General features: G+C 41.7%; 1 protein-coding gene across 1 annotated transcript; it reads right to left on the reverse strand.

Moving 5' to 3' along the window:
- Nucleotides 1-451: 451 nt before the first annotated feature.
- On the reverse strand, nt 452-13,330 carry LOC120916391 (fish-egg lectin-like). The gene is made up of 4 exons (XM_040327342.1): nt 13,228-13,330; nt 10,903-11,151; nt 8,180-8,513; nt 452-883 (listed from the first exon to the last, which is right to left on the reverse strand). The coding sequence occupies exons 1-4, from the start codon at nt 13,280-13,282 to the stop codon at nt 688-690; spliced, it is 834 nt and encodes a 277-aa protein (XP_040183276.1). The 5' UTR covers nt 13,283-13,330; the 3' UTR covers nt 452-687.
- Between the last annotated feature and the right edge of the window lie 10,289 nt (nt 13,331-23,619).

Below are 23,619 nucleotides of genomic sequence, written 5' to 3' on the forward strand. Positions count from 1 at the left end.
TACTTAACATTAGCTACGCCGCATATAGCAGGGGTAACTATACGCCGGAAAAAGCCGAACACAAACGACGTAAAAAAAAAAAGCGCCGGGCGGTCGTTCGTTTCTGAATCGGCGTAACTCCTCATTTGCATATTCCTCGCGTATACAAACTGAAGCGCCACCTAGCGGCCAGCGTGAGATTGCAGCCTAAGATCCGACGGTGTAAGTCACTTACATCTGTCGGATCTTAGGGAGATCTATGCGGAACCTGATTCTATGAATCAGTCGCATAGATCCGACCGACGTAACTCAGAGATACGACGGCGTAGCAGGAGATACGCCGTCGTATCTCTATCTGAATCTGCCCCACGGGATTTTTAGACCAAAAGGATGTCGGTAAGGGACATTTCAGGGACAGATGTAACAAAAACACAGATTTTTACATACTGTCCCTGGTTTTACTGAGGCTGGCAACCCTGATGGGGCCCCCTAGTGGCATGGGGCCCTCGGGTAGTGTCCGAGTGCTCGAATGGTCAGTCCGCCCCTGCCATTTACTGTATATGAGCCTCAGCGCCCATGTGAAGGAGTCCTTAGGTGCTTTTAATAGCAGTGCAAACTTTTACAAAAATACAATTACACCCAAAATCAATTGACAAGATGACTGGATGGAGAGAGCCGTGTGTATATCCACCCAGACTCAGATCACCATTATCCCTGTGCTTCTCCAATATTCTGTCTTTCTATGATATCCCAGAGAGTTGGATTAGTTGCAGATAGATAGACTTCATCATCTTGGCTGATAAGCCACACAGAGCCATTGTCATAAGAGACGTGTTTGAATCTTTCGGAAAAAGACATCGGGACCCAAAAATACCCAACAGGGTTTTCAGCGGTGATTCCCTCCCTGCAAGAAAACTTTCTATTAGTTACACAACATACAAAATAATATTAAAAATAACAATATTTCAGAAATCTCTTCCAACAGTTGGATCTTCCAAACACCATCTTGTGCACTTGGCTAGTTTATTGTGCGATTTAGTACATCGCATTAATTAACTGCTAGGCTCCGGTGTTTTTTAAAAACTTCTAATCAAATTTAATTGATCTTTAAGGTGACTCTGTCATTGGAAAAGTACATGGGCTGCTATTTCTGGTCTTATCTTTAAAATGCAATTTTTTTGGGATGTGTTTGACTTAAAGCCTAAGTTTTAAAAAAAAAAAAAAAAAAATCAGCACGAGGGACTGTACTTACGTTTAATCCAAAATGTCCCTTTTGCTGGTGTCAGCTGTCATTGTTGTAATTAGGGTTGTCCCGATACCGATACCAGTATCGGGACCGATACCGAGTATTTGCGGGAGTACTTGTACTCCCGTAAATACCCCCGATGCCTAAATAGAATACTTGTCCCCCCGCCACCGCCGCCGTATATCGCAAAGCCGCCGCCGCTGCTGCGTTAATCACCGCGCGGGGAACATTAGAGTCCGCTTTCGTTTGAATAGCTGTTTTCCCCGCCGCGCATAGACACTCCCCCTTGCTCGGGATTGGACGGATCTGTCCAATCCCGAGCAAGGGGGAGTGTCTCTATACACAGCGCGGCAGGGAAAACAGCTTATTCAAACGAAAGCTGACTGTAATGTTCCCCGCGCGGTGATTAACGCGGCGGCGGCATCATTTAGGTACGGGGGACATTGCTGCATGTGGGGGGACATGGCTGGATATGTGGGGGACATGGCTGCAATATGTTTGGGGACATGGCTGCATATGTTTGGGGACATGGCTGCAATATGTTTGGGGACATGGCTGCAACATGTTTGGGGACATGGCTGCAATATGTTTGGGGACATGGCTGGATATGTTTGGGGAAATGGCTGCGTATATGGGGGACATGGCTGGATATGTGGGGGACATGGCTGCAATATGTTTGGGGACATGGCTGCGTTTATGGGGGACATGGCTGCAATATGTTTGGGGACATGGCTGCATATGTTTGGGGACATGGCTGCAATATGTTTGGGGACATGGCTGCAATATGTTTGGGGACATGTCTGCATATGTTTGGGGACATGGCTGCAATATGTTTGGGGACATTGCTGAAATATGTTTGGGGACATGGCTGCATATGTGGGGGACATGGCTGCATATGTGGGGGGACATGGCTGCATATGTGGGGGGACATGGCTGCATTTGGGGACACATTTAAAAAAAAGTATCGGTATTCGTATCGGCGAGTACATAAAAAAAAGTATCGGTACTTGTACTCAGTCCTAAAAAAGTGGTATCGGGACAACCCTAGTTGTAATCCTCTGTTCTCTGCCCCCCTATAACGCGCACCCATAATCTTCTGATGCTGCATGGGTTAATAGAGACAAAGGTCAGCTATGCCCACCCTTTTAACCCGCCTCCTCCATTGATAGAAGCCGTACTATAGCTTCCATGAATGAAAAACGCTCTATGAATGGAGAAGGTGGACCTTTTATTCATCCACCCATTCTATCCTCCATTCATTGAGCGCTTCTCATTTGTCGAAACAATGGTACAGCTTCTATGAATGGAGGAGGGGCAAAATGGTCGGGCATAGTCGATATTCGTGATGAGCACCTGTGACAGATTCCTCAGCCCAGTGAAGCAGAAAATTACAGCTGCAGGGTATGAAAGGGGGGGCAAAAAATTGAGGATTACAACTCCACCAGCACAGGGGGCATTTCAGATTAAATGTAAATACCATCCCTTGTGCTGATATATTTTTTTAAGTTATACCTAAGTTTAGGCTTTAAAGCCCTTTGAGTCAAAAACCTGGAATAAGCATATTGTGCAAAAAAAGACCAGAATTCCCTCTCTCTACACCTCATTTATTCAGCTACACTAATGCCAGCCATAGATGGAGCTTTTTCTTTCCTGCAAAGAATATCACTTGATCCCCCCATCAACACTGACCTCCCATGGAGCCATTGTGTTCTCCCGGTGAAGGTGGGGGGGGGGGGGGGGGAGAAGACAGCGATTCCTGATAGCCACTGGCAATAATCACGTGAAAAATCTGACAGGTTGGTTGTTCCCAAGTTGAACGATGGATCAACTTTGGTACATTCAGTTTGCCAATACATGGTTCGAATCTTGGCCACTCCCTGTTGAACCTACAGAGATTCAAACTCCCTATGGCTGGCTTTACACAAAAGCAGGGGTCTCCATACTTTTCAAGCAGAGGGCCAGTTTACGGTCTTTCAGACTTCAGGGGGGCCGGATTCCGACCAGTCAGGGTCAGTGGCGGCTGGTGCTCCATTTTTTTAGGGGGGCGCAAGCAAAATCACAAACACCCCCCCCCCCCCAACGTCACTCACCCGTGATTGGGCTTACAGACAGACGGACAGAGATATAGATAGATAGATAGATAGATAGATATAGATAGATATAGATATAGAGATAGATATAGAGATAGATATAGAGATATAGATAGATAGATAGATAGATAGATAGATAGATAGATAGATAGATAGATATAGAATAGATAGCTAGCTATAGAATAGATAGATAGATAGATAGATAAATAGATAGAAATAGATAGATATAGAATAGATAGATAGATAGATAGATAGATAGATAATAAATAGATAGAATAGATAGAGATATAGATATAGAATAGATAGATAATAGATAGATAGAGATATAATAGATAGATAGATATATAGATAGATAGATAGATAAATAGATATAGAATAGATAGATAGAGATATAATAGATAGATAGATAGATAGATAATAGATAGATAGATAGATAGATAGATAGATAGCTATAGATATATAATCGATAGATAGATAGATAGATAGATATAGAATAGATAGATAGATAGATAGATAGATAGATAGAGATAGAATAGAGAGATAGATAGAGAGATAGATAGATAGATAGATAGATATAGAATAGATGATATAGAATAGATAGCTAGCTATAGATATAGAATAGATAGATAGATAGATAGATAGAAATAGATAGATATAGAATAGATAGATAGATAGATAGATAATAAATAGATAGAATAGATAGAGATATAGATATAGAATAGATAGATAATAGATAGATAGAGATATAATAGATAGATAGATATATAGATAGATATATAGATAGATAGATAGATAGATAGATAGATAGATAGATAGAGATATAATAGATAGAGATAGATATATAGATAGATATATAGATAGATAGATAGATAGATAGCTATAGATATATAATCAATAGATAGATATAGAATAGAAAGATAGAGATAGAATAGATAGATATATAGAGAGATAGATAGATAGATAGATAGAGATATAATAGATAGATAGATAGAGATATAATAGATACATATAGATAGATAGATAGATAGATAGATAGATAGATAGATAGATAGATAGATAGATAGATAGATAGATAGATAGATAGGATAGAGATATAATAGATAGATAGATAGAGATAGATAGATAGATAGATAGATAGATAGATAGATAGATAGATAGATAGAGATATAATAGATAGATATAGATAGATAGATAGATAGAGATATAATAGATAGATAGATAGAGATATAATAGATAGATATAGATAGATAGATAGATAGATAGATAGATAGATAGATAGATAGATAGATAGATAGATAGATAGATAGATAGATAGAGATATAATAGATAGAGATAGATAGATAGATAGAGATAGATAGATAGATATAGAATAGATGATATAGAATAGATAGCTAGCTATAGAATAGATAGATAGATAAATAGATAGAAATAGATAGATATAGAATAGATAGATAGATAGATAGATAGATAGATAATAAATAGATAGAATAGATAGAGATATAGATATAGAATAGATATAGAATAGATAGATAGAGATATAATAGATAGATATATAGATAGATAGATAGATAGAGATATAATAGATAGAGATATAATAGATAGAGATAGATAATAGATAGATATATAGATAGATAGATAGCTATAGATATATAATCAATAGATAGATAGATAGATATAGAATAGATAGATATATAGAGAGATAGATAGATAGATAGATAGATAGATAGATAGATAGATAGATAGATAGATAGATATAGAATAGATGATATAGAATAGATAGCTAGCTATAGATATAGAATAGATAGATAGATAGAAATAGATAGATATAGAATAGATAGATAGATAGATAATAAATAGATAGAATAGATAGAGATATAGATATAGAATAGATAGATAATAGATAGATAGAGATATAATAGATAGATAGATAGATATAGATAGATAGATAGATAGATAGATAGATAGATAGATAGATAGATAGATAGATAGATAGATAGATAGATAGATAGAGATATAATAGATAGAGATAGATAGATAGATAGATAGATAGATAGATAGATAGATAGATAGATAGATAGATAGCTATAGATATATAATCAATAGATAGATATATAGAGAGATAGATAGATAGATAGATAGATAGATAGATAGATAGAGATATAATAGATAGATAGATAGAGATATAATAGATACATATAGATAGATAGATAGATAGATAGATAGATAGATAGATAGATAGATAGATAGATAGAGATATAATAGATAGAGATAGATAGATAGATAGATAGATAGATAGATAGATAGATAGATAGATAGATAGATAGATAGATAGATAGAGAGAGAGAGATAGATAGATAGATAGATAGATAGATAGATAGATAGATAGATAGATAGATAGCTATAGATATATAATCAATAGATAGATATAGAATAGATAGATATAGATAGAATAGATAGATATATAGAGAGATAGATAGATAGATAGATAGATAGATAGATAGATAGATAGATAGATAGATAGATAGATAATAGATAATAGATAGATAGATAGATAGATAGATAGATAGATAGATAGATAGATAGATAGATAATAGATAGATAGATAGATAGATAGATAGATAGATAGATAGATAGATAGATAGATAGATAGATTTAGAATAGAAAGAGAGAGATATAGAAGAGAGATGAGAGAATACACACAGCATGAGCTGCATGACTCTAGGAGGTTGCAGAGCTGGGGGCCCTCGTGTTACACATACTGGAGATGTGTAATAACACTAACAGCCCCATCCAGATTACTGTCCCCAGGAAATGTGCTAAAAGCTTCTCAGCCCTTCACTGTACTCCCCCCTCCTTCTACCTCCCAGATCCACTACACACAGGACACTGCTGCTGCACGTTCTGAGAGCACAACACAAGAGTTCTCTGCCTAATTACCTGCTAGCAGCTCAGTGAGATGTCCCGATGTTCAGACTAGCCAGGATGAGTCACTGAGAAAACCGGAAGTGATTGGCTGGTCAGATAAAAGCACCGCCCTAAGTCCTATGGACCAGCCAATCACTAACCACCAACAGGACACCACATCCAGCACAGAGTGGTTGTGCGAGCGCGGAGATTTGCGCTCCGTGGGCAGTATAAAAGCCAGCCGATAGATTTTCTTGCGGCTTGCCCAATCTCACGATTTCGATGACATCATGCTTCCCACAGCACCTCGGTGGCCGGCGCTCCGCCCCCCCCACATACACACACTTAAAGGGACATGTTATAAAAAAAAAAAAAAAAGTAATTTTTTTTTTTTTTCATTTTTTTTTTCATTTTTTTTTTTTTGTTGATGAGTAGCTTTGGGGGGGCGGCGCCCCTGCGCCCACTATGGACGGGCCGCCACTGGTCAGGGTAGAAAATGCCCCAGGGCCGAGTATCAGTGAGAATAAACATGGCCCCAGTGTTGGTGGGCAGTAGGAGGAGGAATAGTGCTCCATCATTGCTATTAGTCTAAGAAGTGTTGTCCCATTGTTGGTGCCATTGGGAGGAATAGTGCCTCATATCGTTGAGAGCCAAACTGCCCCAAGGACCGGATAAAGGCTAGTAAAGGGCCGAATCCGGCCCTTGGGCCACAGTTTGGAGAACCTGCACATCTGGATCAGTGGGACAACCAGTGAACTAGCATTCTCAAAAGAAAATTAAATAAAAAAAAATCATATTTATTTATTTATTTATAAAAATGCTTATTGGGAGCGCAGTCATTACCAAAAGGCCTCGATGCGCTCATAGAACCGACATATGGAATATTAAAACAGCATGCCAACTCAGAAGCCCACTGACCAGCATGAGCTTTCCATAATGATCAAATGGTAGACGTGTAAATACTATAGTCACTGGAGTCATCTCCTATTGGTTATGCTGGGGGTTCAAAAAGTACAACCTCGACTTACATGGAAAAAGTCCCTGACTCCATCATACAGACGTGAACTTAGACAGTGTTTGCTGGATGATAAGTAATAGATCTGTCTTATTGCCTTATCAGAAAATACTTATAACATTTACCAATGTAACATTTATACAGGGCCGATCCTAGGGTCACAGACGCCTGGGTGCAGAAATATTTCTGGCGCCCCCACATGGTCAGAGACTGCAGACATGATACAAGAGATGGTCAGAGACTGCAGACATACTACAGGAGATGGTCAGAGACTGCAGATATAATACAGGAGATGGTCAGAGACTGCAGACATACTACAGGAGATGGTCAGAGGCTGCAGACATGATACAAGAGATGGTCAGAGACTGCAGACATACTACAGGAGATGGTCAGAGACTGCAGATATAATACAGGAGATGCTCAGAGACTGCAGACATACTACAGGAGATGGTCAGAGACTGCATATAAAATACAGGAGATGGTCAGAGACTGCATATATAATACAGGAGATGCTCAGAGACTGCAGACATACTACAGGAGATGGTCAGAGACTGCAGATATAATACAGGAGATGGTCAGAGACTCCAGACATACTACAGGAGATGCTCAGAGACTGCAGATATAATACAGGAGATGCTCAGAGACTGCCACTATGGTCTCCGCCTGCTTCCTTCTCCTCCTCTGGCAGGAGGAGGCAGGGAGGATGGACTTGGGCAGGAAATACAGCGGCCTATGATCCTCCTCCTCTTCTGATGCGCTCTTGTCAGTTGCCACCAGAGAGAGCTGCCTCTGGACACAGACACGAATAGGAGGAGGAGGCGGAAGAGGAGCACTCTGGCACTTCAGCGCACCCACCTCTGTGGCGCCTGGGTGTGCTGCACCCCATGCACCTGCCCAGGATCGGCCCTGCATTTATATACACATTGCCCTAATCCCACTGCATACCTTCTTAAGACGTGGCCTTCTGAATCGACCCCAAACACCAAACCATCTGTTCCAACCTCTAACATCTCCAGACTGCCTTCAACCTGCTCCCATTGGGTTCCCTGGCAGGCCATTGAGCTGACATTGTGGCGATAGTAAATATTATTGGCTCTGTTCACTCCCCAGCAGCTCTCTGGACCACAGCTGTAATATTTCAGGTCCCCATCCAGTGGGGTGAACGTCACACAGGATGATCCTGAAACGATGTAGCTCTGATCCAAGCAGTAGACGTTGTCTTGAGCATTTACTCCACCCAGAAAAATATCACCACCAGCATCTACCTGCTTCAAGAAGCCTATTGAAAATAAAAACATTGGCTTATTGTACTGAAAGTAATAACCACAAGAAGAATAAAACAATAGTTACATGGATTTGGAAATACCCTTTTTAGCAATAAAGCTATTTCACAATGTTGCAACCTGCAGCTTCTACCCAAAACTATTCACATGATGTCTGTAGATCCAAGTTCTTTAGTGCAGAGCAGTGGTCTCCAAACTGCCACCTTGAAACATGATGCAACCCTTTGCTTGCCCCTATCTGTTCCTTGGGGCACTATTCCTCCTACTGACACCAACAGTGGCAAATTCCTGCTACTGATATTACCAATGGGGCACCATTTCTCCCATTGACAACAATGACAGAGCAACTTTTCTATCTACTAATACCAGGGATGGAGCACACTTCCTCCAACGGTTACCATCAATGGCGTACTATTCTTTCCACCGAAACCAATGATGGAACACTATTCCTCCCACTGACACCACAGGTGGCCCTATTCCTCCAAACAAAACCAATGATGGGACACAATTCCTCTTCCTACTGACCAAGAAATGTTCTTACTCCCACTGACAACCAAGCCTGAGGCATTGTCTACTGCCACTAACACAAGGACATTTTTTACTCCCACTGCCCATAGTTTGCCCCCCTAAAGTCTGAAGGACAGTAAACTGGTATTTTGCTTAGTAAGTTTGAAGACCCGTGATGTAAGACCTCATCTGGAATATGCAGTTCAGTTTTGGGCACCAGTTCTCAAAAAGGATATCGGGGAACTGGAGAAAGTGAAGAGAAGGGCAACCAAACTAATAAGAGGCATGGAGGAGCTCAGCTATGAGGAAAGATTAGAGGAACTGAATTTATTCTTTATTGAGAAGAGGAGAATAAGGGGGGATATGATCAACATGTATAAATACATAAGTAGTCCCTATAGTGAACTTGGTGAGTTGTCCACTGTATGGTCAACACAGAAGACACAGGGGCACTATTTATGTCTAGAGGAAAAGAGATTTCATCTCCAAATACGGAAAGGTTTCTTCACAGTAAAGCCGTATACACACCATCGGTTTGTCTGATGAAAAAAGACTGATGGACTGTTTTCATCGGACAAACCGATCGTTTGTGGGCCCCAATCGGTCTTTTTTTTCCATCAGTGTAAAAAAATAGAACATTTTTAAATTTTTTCCTATGGATCAAAAAAACGTTAGGAAATTCCGATCGTCTGTGTGGAACTCCATTGGAGAAAAATCCATGCATGCTCAAAATCAAGTCGACGCATGCTCGGAAGCATTGAACTTCATTTTTTTTGGCTCGTTGTAGTGTTTTACGTCACCGCGTTGTGGCACAGTTGGAATTTAGTCTGATAGTGTGTATGCAAGACTGATGAAAGTCAGCTTCATCGGATATCCGATGAAAAAATCCATCGGATTTGAGTCCATCAGAAATCCGATCGTGTGTACACAGCTTAAAGTGGAGGTTCACCCCAAAATTTTTATTTTTAACATTAGATTGAGGCTCATTTTGTGAAGGGGAATCGGGTAGTTTTTTTAAAATCGAAGCTGTACCGTTTTAGAGAGCGATCTTTTCCGCCACTTCCGGGTATGGTCTTCGGGACTGGGCGTTCCTATTTGATTGACAGGCTTCCGACGGTCGCATACATCGCGTCACGATTTTCCGAAAGTAGCCGAACGTCGGTGCGTAGACGCCGTATAGAGCCGCACCGACGTTCGGCTTCTTTCGGCTACTCGTGACGCGATGTATGCGACCGTTGGAAGCCTGTCGGAAGACTGTCAATCAAATAGGAACGCCCAGTCCCGAAGACCATACCCGGAAGCGGAGAAGATCGCTCTCTAAAGCGGTAAGTACAGCTTCGATTTTAAAAAAAACTAGCCGATTCCCTTTCACAAAATGAGCATCAATCTAATGTTAAAAAAACATTTTCGGGTGAACTCCCGCTTTAAGAGCTGTGAAAATGTGGAATAGACTCCCCCCAGAGGTGGTTCTGGCCAGCTCAGTAGATTGCTTTACGAAAAGGCCTGGATACTTTCCTAAATGTACAGAATATAACGGAGTACTAACATTTATAGGTAAAGTTGATCCAGAGAAAATCCGATTGCCTCTCGGGGGGATCAGCAAGAAAATTAGATCATGCTCTGCTGGGGTTTTTCGCCTTCCTCTGGATCAACTGTGGGTACAGAATTGGGTATATGGGATTGTACGATATTTGTATTTTATTTTTTATTTATTTTTTATGATTGAACTAGATAGACGTGTGTCTTTTTTCAACCTGACTAACTATGTAACTATATGTAGTTCCCTGTGCTTTCTAAAGCATTGCAAAACATCTCAAGACTTTGTAGGCAAAAATATTTTTTGCGATATTTTAATGTATTCAATATCACAATTTTCACCTGATACATTCATCCAATTATTGTCCTGCATCTTAAGGATAATGTTTTCTCTGTTCACACCCCAAAGTCCAGCGGGTCCAAAAGTAACATGAATAAGCTCTCCGGGAACTTGCCTCCAGGAATTGTTTACCCAGTGGTAAATGTTACTGTCATTGCTCACACCGTACACTTCACCACCGCTGGCATCAATCTGTGTCAGTTTCACATTCATATGGACTTTCAATAACGGAAAAGATGAAAAAAATAAATCTGCAAGAGAAAAAAACACATACATATGTATATATAGTGTATGTATACAGTATATCCATATATCTGTTTCATCCCATCCTCCCCCCTTTCCCTCGCTTTTCTTTTCCCTTACTATGAACAGGGAGGAAGGTAAAGGGGACCTTTACACATATGAAGGGTGTAAATCAGGAGAGAAGTACTTTCAATAAGAAGCTGAGAACGTGAGGTGTATGATCTAAAAAGCAGGACAAAAGCCATCCTAATCTAATCTGATCCTTCACTGGCTTCCCCTCCATATAAAATTCAAAATGATAACCACAACATACAAGGCCATTCACAACATCCCCCCCATCTTCATCACCAACCTCATCTGCAGATATCACCCAAATCGTCCCCTCCGCTCCTCCCAGGACCTCCTGCTCTCTAGCTCCCTTGTTACCTCCTCCCATGCTCACCTTCAGAACTTCCCCAGAGCTTCTCTGATCCTCTGGAACTCCCTGCCCCGGTATTTCCGATCAACCCCTAACTTCTCCACCTTTAGGAGATCCCTAAAGGGAATAGGGAAGCCTATCCCACACCCACCTACCACCTGTCCCCGAGCCCCCCCCCCCCCCATCAAATCATTCTCCGCAACTATTACCTTTTGTACCAACCCCCCCTCCCTTTAGAATGTAAGCTCTATGAGCAGGACCCTCCTGTACCCCCTGTATTGAACTGTACTGTAATTGTGCTGTGCCCCCTCTACATTGTAAGAGCTGGTTCACACTGGGGCGACTCGTCAGGCGGCTGAGCCGCCTGACGAGTCGCGTCCCATTCAATGCAATGGAACCATTCTAATAGGAGCGACGCAAGTCTCTCCGACTTAGAAAAAGGTTCCTGCACGACTTCGGGGGCGGCTCGGGGCGACTTGCATTGACTTCTATACAGAAGTCGTTTTGCTGTTCGCCTCTGAAGTCGTCCTCAGGACGACTTGCACAGTCGCCCCCGAAGTCGTGCCGCGGGAGTGTAAACCGGCTCTAAAGCACTAAACTGTTATCGCTATAAAAATCATGTATAATAATAATAATATAATAATCTATTTGACATATCTTTTTATTGACAGATGCACACGAGATGACAATTACATGTAGATAGTTAAGCGGCCATGCTATGTCACAGTAATGCCTCGTACACACGACCGGTTTTCCTGTTGGAAAAACTGCGATGAGAGCTTTTGGCCGGGAATCCCGGCCGTGTGTATGCTCCATCGCAGTTTTTCCGACGGGAAAGGAAAGGAAAAGGAAAGGGTGGAATGGTGAAGAGGGTAAGAGAAAGAGAAGGAAGGAAAAAAAGGGGGGGGGATGCGAACAGTGTCCTGCCAGCTACACACCATACCGGACTTAGGCAAAAAATTGATTCATACGTATTGAGAATATTCATCAGAAAAACTGAAATGATCCCAACAATAATCTATTTTATCTATCTGAAAGAAGAAGGTGAAGGGTGAAAATAGTGTCCACCGGAAAGCAGTATATTCAATATGAAGTTGAGAACACGAGGGGTATGATCTAAAAAGCAGAAGGATAAAAGCCAGTAGACCTTTAAATATATGAAGGGTATATGATAGAATATACAGCATACTGTATATGTACATAAATACACGAAGGGTATAAATTTGATAGAATATACAGTATATAAATATACAAAGACTATATAGTCCACACAGTATTTTCAACATGAAGCCGAGGACACAAAAGTATTATTTCACCAAAAAAGTAGGTGGACGCTGGGAACAACCTTCCTGCAGAGGTAGTCACCACTAATTGAATGTGAACATTCTTGGGACAAACAGATCTGCAGTAAGACAAAAAGGTCAAAAATTGACCATCTCCTTGGATCACTTGGTCTGTTTCTGCCTTCACTCTTCTATGTTTCTGTTAATATTTTCTTGTACGATGTGACGCCACATAAAAACTACTTTTAATAAATTTAAACTAGATATTCAACATTTTTATCTCCTTACTTTGTCCTCCGCTTTGAGTCCTGTGGTATAAAATATTAAACATTAGTGTCCAACTTTCCTAGGTGGAAATAGATGGGAAGGGTGAGAAGACGTACCTGGAGCGACAGAGATTCCGACACACAGCAGGAGGAGGCTCACAGCAGAGAACATCCTGGCAGGTGAGGATGCAGTTGGCAGGTATGAAGAACTGGGAGGCTTTGCTGTATTTATATGTTTCTTGGACGCTTCTTATAATAGGAAACTGAACAGCCATTGGCTAACAGAAAGGCAGTAACTAAACCAACATACAGGGACAATTGAAAACGCACGTGACCCGACACAACCAGCAATGTCACACCTCCATCCCTAATATGTTTATACAGAAGAAAAGAAAGGTAATGGGACTTTAGATGAGGCGTGTCATTGCAAATAATGATACATTGAATATGTATTTAAAGCAGAGTTCCATCCTAAAAATTTACTTTCTATTAACAGCTTGCCTTTAATGTAAAAAAAAAAGAAATGTTTTTTTTTTTTTTTTTTTACTCACTTCTATCTGACTGTTACTAGGCAGTTTTCGTAATCTGCCTAGTTCCTGGTTCTAGGTGGATCAACTTCCTGTCCTAAGACCCCTTGCCTCCTGGGAAATGATGACACTCATTTCCCAGGAGTCTCTGGACATTACTGTGCCTAAAAATCGCCCAGCATGCACCTCTCCCTGAAAACCAGGAAGAAAAAGGAACTGGGCTTCACATGCCCACACATATGATGGATACGGCCACAGCATGAGCTGGAGGATATAAGGCAAGTGTCTGCAATGATTTCTGGAACGATTGGGGAGCTATTAATATGTTTTAGGGACTATTTAACCGGTTAAGGACCGCCGCACGACTATTTACATTGGCAGAATGGCACGGCTGGGCGTTCGTGCCCTTTAAGAAGCCCAGCCTTGAGTCGCAAGCGCGCCGCCGGTGGCGCGCTCGCGACCCGGTCCTGTCCTCCGTGACCGTGCCCGCCTGACCCGATTGCCGCCGGTGTCCCACGATCGGGTCACAGAGATGAAGAACGGGGAGAGGTAAGTGTAAACAAACTTCTCCCCGTGCTTCCTAGTGTGGCTGTCACTGATCGTCTGTTCCCTGTATTAGGGAACGACGATCAGTGATGTCACACATACAGCCACGCCCCCCCACAGTAAGAACACTCCCTTAGGGCACACATAACCCCTACAGCACCCCCTCCTGGTTAACCCCTTCACTGCCATTGTAATGTTTACAGTAATCAGTGCATTTTTATAGCACTTTTCGCTGTGAAAATGACAATGGTCCCAAAAATGTGTCAAAAGTGTCCGCCATAATGTCGCAGTCACGAAAAAAATCACTAATCACCGCTATTACTAGTAAAAAAAAAATATTAATAAAAATGCCATAAAACTATCCACTATTTTGTAAACGCTATAACTTTTGCGCAAACCAATCAATAAACACTTATTGCGATTTTTTTTCACAAAAAATATGTAGAAGAATACGTATCGGCCTAAACTGAGGAAAAAAAATTATTTTTATATCTTTTTTGGGGGATATTTATTATAGCAAAAAGTAAAAAATATTGAATTTTTTTCAAAATTGTCGCTCTATTTTGGTTTATAGCGCAAAAAATTAAAACCACAGAGGTGAGATAAAATGAGCTTACATTCGATCTAAAATAATACAGCAAAGAAATTTCAAAACAAGCGGCGTTTCAAGCGCCTGTATACGTCACTCCAGGTGACGGGAGGACGTACACCTGGAGTGACGTATACAGGCGCTTGAAACGCCGCTTGTTTTGAAATTTCTTTGCTGTATTATTTTAGATCGAATGTAAGCGCAGGTTTTTTCCTCTATTAAAATCTCCCTGTGTTTACTACTTCACGATTGGAGTCCCCTCCTCTGTTTTTTTGTTTCCCCTGCTTTCTTCTTGGGCACGATTACTGTCTGGACGGACTGAGGATCCAGCCATGGAGGTCTAAGGAGGATTGGTGGAGTCTACATACGGAGGATTGTCAGTGATACCTATAGTGGATGCACTTTATTATCTGCGTGGAGGTAAGAGTCCCGGGAGCCCAGGGAGGGAGCATTACACCCGTCTGGCAACACTTCTCATTGGACTGTTCTGAGATCACATTAGTTCCATTTCTCTGGCAGCCTATTCACATTTTGAATTATTATTTGATCACCACATTTTAATTTTATTTTTCATCCTATTTATGGACACTTTATCATGGTTATTGATTCAACTCCAGCGACCTTATTTTGAATTTAGATTTTTGGACGTTTTTTCACTTTAACACTTGATTTCATTGAGCTTTTTTGCTCTCTTCTTTGTCATCACTTAATATCATTTTTCACCATGTCTGCGTGTTAGGATGCGCGGAACCCCATTTTATCTCATTTATATATTTGTGTGTATTGTAAACACTTCAGGTTTTGCAGCACCTTATTGTTACACTTTGTTTAGGGTTTTATTCATTAAGGGTCCATATTAGCGCAAAAGCACTGTCACTTTAAAACCACAGAGGTGATCAAATACCACCAAAAGAAAGCTCTATTTGTGGGGAAAAAAGGCGCCAATTTTGTTTGGGAGCAACATCGCAAGACCGCGCAATTGTCAGTTTAAAGCGACGCCGTGCCGAATCGCAAAAAGGGGCAAGGACCTTAACCTGCCTGTTGGTCCGGGTCTTAAGTGGTTAATGTAAAAAATAAAAATAAATTTTACTCACTTCTATCTATCTGTTACTAGGCAGTTTTCGTAATCTGCCTAGTTCCTGGTCCTAGGTGGATCAACTTCCTGTCCTAAGACCCCATTGCCTCCTGGGAAATGATGACACTCATTTCCCAGGAGTCTCTGGGCATTACTGTGACTAAAAATCGCCCAGCATGCACCTCTCCCTGAAAACCAGGAAGACAAAGGAACTGGGCTTCACATGCCCACACATATGATGGGTACGGCCACAACATTAGTTGTTTCATGCCACTCATCATGATGCAAGATTATAAAATCAGCTCACAGGCTGTGCCCAGCTTCTATAGGGGAAATATCGGGAGCTGAGCCAACATACAGTTCTGTGAGAGGGTTTTATAAGGTATAAATGTGTGTTTTAACGTAAACTTAATGTATGTATGTACAGTATCTCACAAACCTGAGTACACCCCTCACATTTTTGTAAATATTTTATTCTATCTTTTCATGTGACAACACTGAAGAAATGACACTTTGCTACAATGTTGTGTAGTGAGTGTACAGCTTGTATAACAGTGTACATTTGCTGTCCCCTCAAAATAACTCAACACACAGCCATTAATGTCTAAACCGCTGGCAACAAAAGTGAGTACACCCCTAAGTGAAAATGTAAAAATTGGGTCCAAAGTGCCAATTTTTTGTGTGGCCTCCATTATTTTCCAGCACTGCCTTAACCCTCTTGGGCATGGAGATCACCAGAGCTTCACAGGTTGCCACTGGAGTCCTCTTCCGCTTCTCAATGATGACATCACAGAGCTGGTGGATGTTGGAGACCTTGCGCTCCTCCACCTTCTATTTGAGGATGCCCCACAGATGATCAATAGGGTTTAGGTCTGGAGACATGCTTGGCCAGTCCATCACCTTTACCCTCAGCTTCTTTAGCAAGGCAGTGGTCGTCTTGGAGGTGTGTTTGGGGTCGTTATCATGTTGGAATACTGCCCTGCGGCCCAGTCTCTGAAGGGAGGGGATCATGCTCTGCTTCAGTATGTCGCAGTACATGTTGGCATTCATGGTTCCCTCAATGATCTGTAGCTCCCCAGTGCCAGCAGCACTCATGCAGCCCCCAGACCATGACACTCCCACCACCATGCTTGACTTTAGGCAAGACACACTTGTCTTTGTACTCCTCACCTGGTTGCCGCCACACACGCTTCACACCATCTGAACCAAATAAGTTTATCTTGGTCTCAGACCACAGGACATGGTTTCAGTAATCCATGTCCTTAGTCTGCTTGTCTTCAGCAAACTGTTTGTGGGCTTTCTTGTGCATCATCTTTAAAACAGGCAGACCAATTTGATGCAGTGTGCGGCGGATGGTCTGAGCACTGACAGGCTGACCCCCCACCCTTTCAACCTCTGCAGCAATGCTGGCAGCAGTCGTACACCTATTTTCCAAAGACAACCTCTGGATATGACGCTGAGCATGTGCACTCAACTTCTTTGGTCAGCCATTGCGAGGCCTGTTCTGAGTGGAACCCGTCCTGTTAAACTGCTGTATGGTCTTGGCCACCGTGCTGCAGCTCAGTTTCAGGGTCTTCTCAATCTTCTTATAGCCTATGCCATCTTTATGTAGAGCAACAATTCTTTTTTTTTTTTTTAGATTCTCAGAGAGTTCTTTGCCATGAGGTGCCATGTTGAACTCCAAGTGACCAGTATGAGAGAATGAGAGCAATAACGTCAAATTTAACACACCTGCTCCCCATTCACACCTGAGACCTTGTAACACTAACGAGTCACATGACACTGGGGAGGGAAAATGGCTAATTGGGCCCAATTTGGGGTGTACTCACTTTTGTTGCCAGCGGTTTAGACATAAATGGCCGCGTGTTGAGTTGTTTTGAGGGGACAGCAAATGTACACTGTTATACAAGCTGTACACTCACTACTTTACATTGTAGCAAAGTGTCATTTCTTCAGTGTTTTCACATGAAAAGATATAATAAAATATTTACAAAAATGTGAGGGGTGTACTCACTTTTGTGAGATACTGTAACTATTAGAGATAAGTGAATGTGACGCTGTTCATGGCACGGGCTCGGAAGGAACGGCACACGTGGGCCGTTCCTTCAGAGCGCATGCGCCAGTGATGTCACTGGCTGCACGCAATGTAAATATCTCCTAAAATGTACAGGTTTAGGAGATATTTTCACTAACTATAGGTAAATGTAAGCAGAGGGAGTTTACTTCCTCTTTAAGATATGTATTGCAATCCTCTATGCAAGGTATTCTCTAGACTCAACAAGCTTCCAGCGCATCATTTCAATTCTCAGTCAACAGGTTATGGGCCCAGGAACTGGAGAGAATACTACAAGTCAGTGAGTTCTGTATACAAGCTGCTAAAAGATGGCACGCGGTTCAGATGTGAAGTTCTCTCATACACTAAATTGTCAAAAGAATTGGGACACCTGCCTTTACACGCACATGAACTTTAATGGCATCCCAGTCTTAGTCCGTAGGGTTCAATATTGAGTTGGCCCACCCTTTGCAGCTATAACAGCTTCAATTCTTCTGGGAAGGCTGTCCACAAGGTTTAGGAGTGTGTCTATGAGAATGTTTGACCATTCTTCCAGAAGCACATTTGTGAGGTCAGGCACTGATGTGGACAAGAAGGCCTGGCTCATAGTCTCCGCTCTAATTCATCCCAAAGGTGTTCTATCGAGTTGAGGTCAGAACTCTGTCCAGGCCAGTTGGCTTTTGGTGTTTATTTTACCTTTTTATTTAATTTTTTTTCACTAGTTCTTTTTTTAAAAAGTGTCACTTTTATTCCTATTACAAGGAATATAAACATCCCTTGTAAATGAAAAAAAAAGCATGACAGGACCGCTTTAAATTGGAGATCTGGGATCAAAAAGACCTCTTTTATATATATATATATATATATATATATATATATATATATATCTATATATATAGATAGATAGATAGATAGATAGATAGATAGATAGATAGATAGATAGATAGATAGATAGATAGATAGATAGATATACTGTATGTTGACTCATTTTGTTGTGTACTCTTTGCTGGGTCGTTTGGGGTGTGGATGTATTCCAATGTTCTATTGTGTCTGCCTGCCTTGGAAATTATGGGATGTGTATGTAGATTAGCTGTGAGATTGTTGGAGGCGAATTCCTCCAACAGCTCTCACTGCTGATTGGACAGTCTATCCTGCCCAGAATGCAAGGGGGGAGGGGGGATTGTCCAGAGTATTACCTATGTACCTGTGTTTTTAATAAACAGTTCATGTTCAGCAACCAAACAAGCATTGCCTTGTTTGTTGTTGTCAATGGTTGGAATATCTGATAGCTATATTCAGACTGGGAGGAAGCGGTATATGACTAAAGCACTTAGGCCAAACCTCCCAACTTTCTGAGATGGGAATGAGGGACACCTATCAGCAAAAGTATACAGGCGTAGCACACACCTCTTGCCACGCCCCCTTAAAGGAGAATTGTAAAAAAAAAATAAGATTGGTTAAACCCACAAGTGCTTTTTTACCACTACTGTTCCTTTATATTGGCTTTTGGAATTTACAAATTCAGCAATTTAGAAATCAGATGAAAGATTTTGCACTGGGAGACACTTTTTGATAGATAAAAAGTGCATTTTATATACAACTATATGGATCAGACCAAAATGAGGGACAAATGAGGAGAAATGGGGGACAGAGGGACATTGCTACAAAACAGAGACAGTCCCTCGATATCAGGGACAGTTGGGAGGTATTCTCCAGCGAAGTGTGGGACGTTTCATTACAGGCATCATGGATGTGCAGCCGTCAAATCTGCAACAACTGCGTGATGCCATCATGTCACTATGGACCAAAATCCCTAATGCCCCGTACACACGAGCGGATTTCCCGTCGGAAAAAAGTTGGATGGTATTCCCGACGGAATTCCTCTCAAGCCTGCCTTACATACACATTGTCACACAAAAGTTCTCAGAACTTTCGAGCGTTAAGAACGTGGTGACGTACAACACTACGATGAGGCGACAAAAAGAAGTTCAATGCTTCCGAGCATGCGTCGAATTGGTTCCGAGCTTGCGTGTTTTTTTTCCTGTCGGAATTCCATACAGACGAACGGTTTTCCCGCTTTGATTTTTTGCTAATGGAAAAAAAGAGATCCTGCTCTCTTTTTTTTTCTATCAGTTTTCCTGTAGGAAAAAGTCAGATGGAGCATGCACACGGTCGGGATTCCCAGCCAAAAGCTTTCATCTGAGTTTTTCAGATGGGAAAACCGGTCATGTGTACGGGGCATGAGGAATGTTTCCAGCACCTTGATGAATCTATGCCATGAAGAATGAAGGCAGTTCAAAAAGGTGTCCAACCCGGTAATAGCCAGGCCCAGGTGTACCTAATAAAGTGGCCGATGAGTGTATAAATATATCGATAGTGATGTGGGATCCTGGGGGCAGTGCGATCATAATGGCCTCACTGATCACTAACATGCGCTAATACTGTAGGGAGAATGGCAAAAACAAATGAATGAATATTGAGTAGAAGAGCATTGATATTCCTATACTAAGCATTTAACTGTTTGCAGAGCTGATCCTGTGTTCTGCTTTATAGATAAGAAATGTGATTTGTTGCTTTTCACTTGGAAGAGTCACACAGAGCAGACGCTGGAAGAGACGAGGTGAGATCCGCTAGAAGAGAAGAAACTGAAAATAGGTGAAATCTTGTATATACCTCTACTTCTGCTGTATGCCCTGACTATAATAGATGTAATCCTATTCACAGGGCTTTTTTTCAGGGGGAACTCAGTTTCACCACCTCTGGCTCAGACCCTTTGGTGCTTGCTAACCACAATCACTTGTAAACACAGAAGTCTGGTTTCTGTGTTTACAAGTGACAGCTTTGTAACTCCCTGAACTCTGCACTCTGTATGTAATGCAATCCTGGTATTTAATGCCCCTTTAAGACCCTTTCTACTGTTTGTGAAATCTGAACAGGGTCGTGGTTGAGTTCCTGCACCTATTTTCTGAGAAAAAAAGCTCTGCCTATTCATCAAAGTGTTATATAAGCTTTAAATTGTTAATATAATATACAAAAAAAATGTTTTAATTCTTTTAAACCTGCATCTTTCATTAAAAGAACTTGCCATTGACATTTCCTGTTATAGTGAGTATTGCGCCCCCCTTTTTTTTCCACTAGCCATGTGAGTTTTCTGCACGGTGCATGGAGCGATGCATTCTGTATGGTAAACTGACCACATGTGTGTACCCTCTATGGGCATATATGTGTGTGTTCTACTACCAGGGCCAATCCGCCCTATAGGCTCACTATGCAAGCCGCTTAGGGCCCCGCAAAGTTGCGGAGGGCCCCCAAATTACTAGAGGCCCCGCCTGGTGAGAAGAAATTTTCGAACCCCTTACCCCGCTTCTCAACTCGCTGGCTGGATGGGAGAAGAGGTAAGAAGTCAGCACCCCCCGCTTCTCACTTTAATGTGACGTGTCATTTTGCTTAGGGACCCACGGAGGTAATTTCCGACAGCAGAACACCCCCTCCCCCGCTTCTCAACTTTAATCTTTAATGTGACATGTCACTGTCGGCAGCGCCCCCCACTTGTCATCTTTAGTGTGACATGCCATTTTCGGCACCCCCCGCTTCTCAACTTTAATGTGACACGTCATTTTGCTTTGATCGGACATGTCCGCTGGGAGGTTTTGGTCTGATGTGTGTACACACCATCAGACCAAAATCCCAGCGGACAGAGAACGCGGTGACGTATACGACACCGACGTTCTCTGACACGGAAGTTCAATGCTTCCACGCATGCGTCGAATCAATTCGACGCATGCGCAGGATTTCGGGCCGCTGGTTATACGTCATAACCAGCGGACATGTCCGATGAGTCATACTAACCATCGGACATGTCCGACAAGTTTCTTAGCATGCTAAGAAACTTTTGTCCGCTGGAAACCTGTCCGCTCGGCCGGAAAACTGTCTGCTAGGACCTACACACGGTAGGACATGTCCGCGGAAACTGGTCCGCGGACCAGTTTCAGCGGACATGTTCGGTCGTGTGTACAAGGCCTTAAAGGACTATTTATTAAACAGTCATTGAACCATTGAGCAAAGATCAATGCAGGCTGGATGCATTTTCCTCATATTTTTCCGTAATAGATTAATTCCTGTGATTGTCAGCTCCATCTAGTGGCCAAAATGCAGTATGTTTTCTCATTGAGGTAGTTCAGAATACAATGCAGTATTTTGGCCACTAGATTAAGCTGACGATCATAGGGAATAATTGTAACGGAATGGCCCGTGGGACCCAGAGGCTTTTGAAGGATGTGGGGTACTCCTGTGTCAGCTTCACTAATGACTCTTGGGTCTAGGGTCATCCTATGTCCACTAGGGGCATAGGATGACTGAGAAATTATATCTTGAATTACATGAGATGGGACAGTAATGATAATTCATGTATTGCAGGATATCTTGAAATATTACAGGTGGTTAAATCTGACCCCAACAGGTCAATAGGAGAGTGACTCATTCATGTGGGGACACATACTGTTGAGGTGTTAATTAAGCCTGGCTCCTAATATATTTCATGGTGCTATGCTAACTAACCCTGTATTGTGTGAAAGTTCTATTGATGCTAATATGTGTTGTAAGTTAACACACTCTAAAGGTCAGACGTCTGACTTATGTTCACTAAAGGAATGTGTATTGAGCACCCATTGTGTCATGTTGTGGGTGTAGTTAAGCTATTGTTTCTTGGGGCTTCTAACTGTATATAACAAACCTGAGTTTTACCATTAAAGATCCTATCTGTTTGGAACCAGAGAACAGAGCTTGTGTCTCGTTATTCTGGGAAAATCCATATGGGTCCTGTCTGCTGGATTGTAGAGTGTCGATAAGCTGCCTTGGGTTGGTGGAATGGAATATCGTAACGATGTTAACCCCTGACCGTTACAATAATCTATTACGGAAAGTACAGAGAATTTTTCGTCCAGTCTGTACGATTGTGTGTGACATTCGTCAATCGAACGTTTAATAAATAGACCCATTAAGTGATATTGTGTAGTCATGGTCCACTGTTGTCAGGAAAGCAGTCCAAAGCATTGGAGGGAGAGGGAGTGCATGTTGACAGAAAGTGACTGATAAAAGCTGGAGGGGATCAGCAGCACTAAGATTAAAGTGGATGTAAAGCCCCTCTCATCCTTTCTAAACTACTGCCATAGTGCTGATCTATAAGGATATGGATGCCTCCTGCATGTATCCTTACCTGTCAAATGTCTCCCCTCTGTCTGTTATAAGACCTGAAAAACTGCAGGTTCTGTGGGTGGGTCTGTTGTTTGGAGCTCTGTGGGTGGAGTCATGATGTCAGTCGACTCCCCGCCCACCTCTACACTCCCCTTGTCATCATGCATTTTCTCCTATGTTTTCCTTACACAAAATTCTGCTATGATCACCAACATTTAGTCAAAATCCAGAAAAGTCACCACATGACTTCAGAAAAGGAGTGGGGGTGGGAATTAAAAAATAATGCCTGTCTCCAGGCTAGTGCATGAGATATACGTAAATAACCTGTCACTCACAGCAAGGGGGCGGAACGGACTAAGGTTTTTCTCTGTAAGTCCGTTTTATTTCACTGAACAATACAAGTGGATTGCTCAGAGCTGGATTAACTCTGTGTGGCAAGACTGGGCACAGATGATAGGAAATCTTATACTGTACATTGTGACATCAAAAAAAAAATAAAAAAAAATCGAGTTTACATCCACTTTAA

The sequence above is a fragment of the Rana temporaria genome, chromosome 10, assembly GCF_905171775.1.
Source record: "Rana temporaria chromosome 10, aRanTem1.1, whole genome shotgun sequence".
Classification (NCBI taxonomy): domain Eukaryota; kingdom Metazoa; phylum Chordata; class Amphibia; order Anura; family Ranidae; genus Rana; species Rana temporaria.

What these genes read in the sequence shown, in the direction of transcription:
- LOC120916391 (XM_040327342.1), bottom strand. Translation starts at nt 13,282, where the DNA reads ATGTTCTCTGCTGTGAGCCTCCTCCTGCTGTGTGTCGGAATCTCTGTC. An exon ending in CGGAATCTCTGTCGCTCCAG is followed by an intron (nt 11,152 to 13,227) that starts GTACGTCTTCTC and finishes TTTCTCTTGCAG; the next exon opens with ATTTATTTTTTTCATCTTTT. An exon ending in GAAGGCCACGTCTTAAGAAG is followed by an intron (nt 884 to 8,179) that starts GTATGCAGTGGG and finishes GTTTTCTTGCAG; the next exon opens with GGAGGGAATCACCGCTGAAA.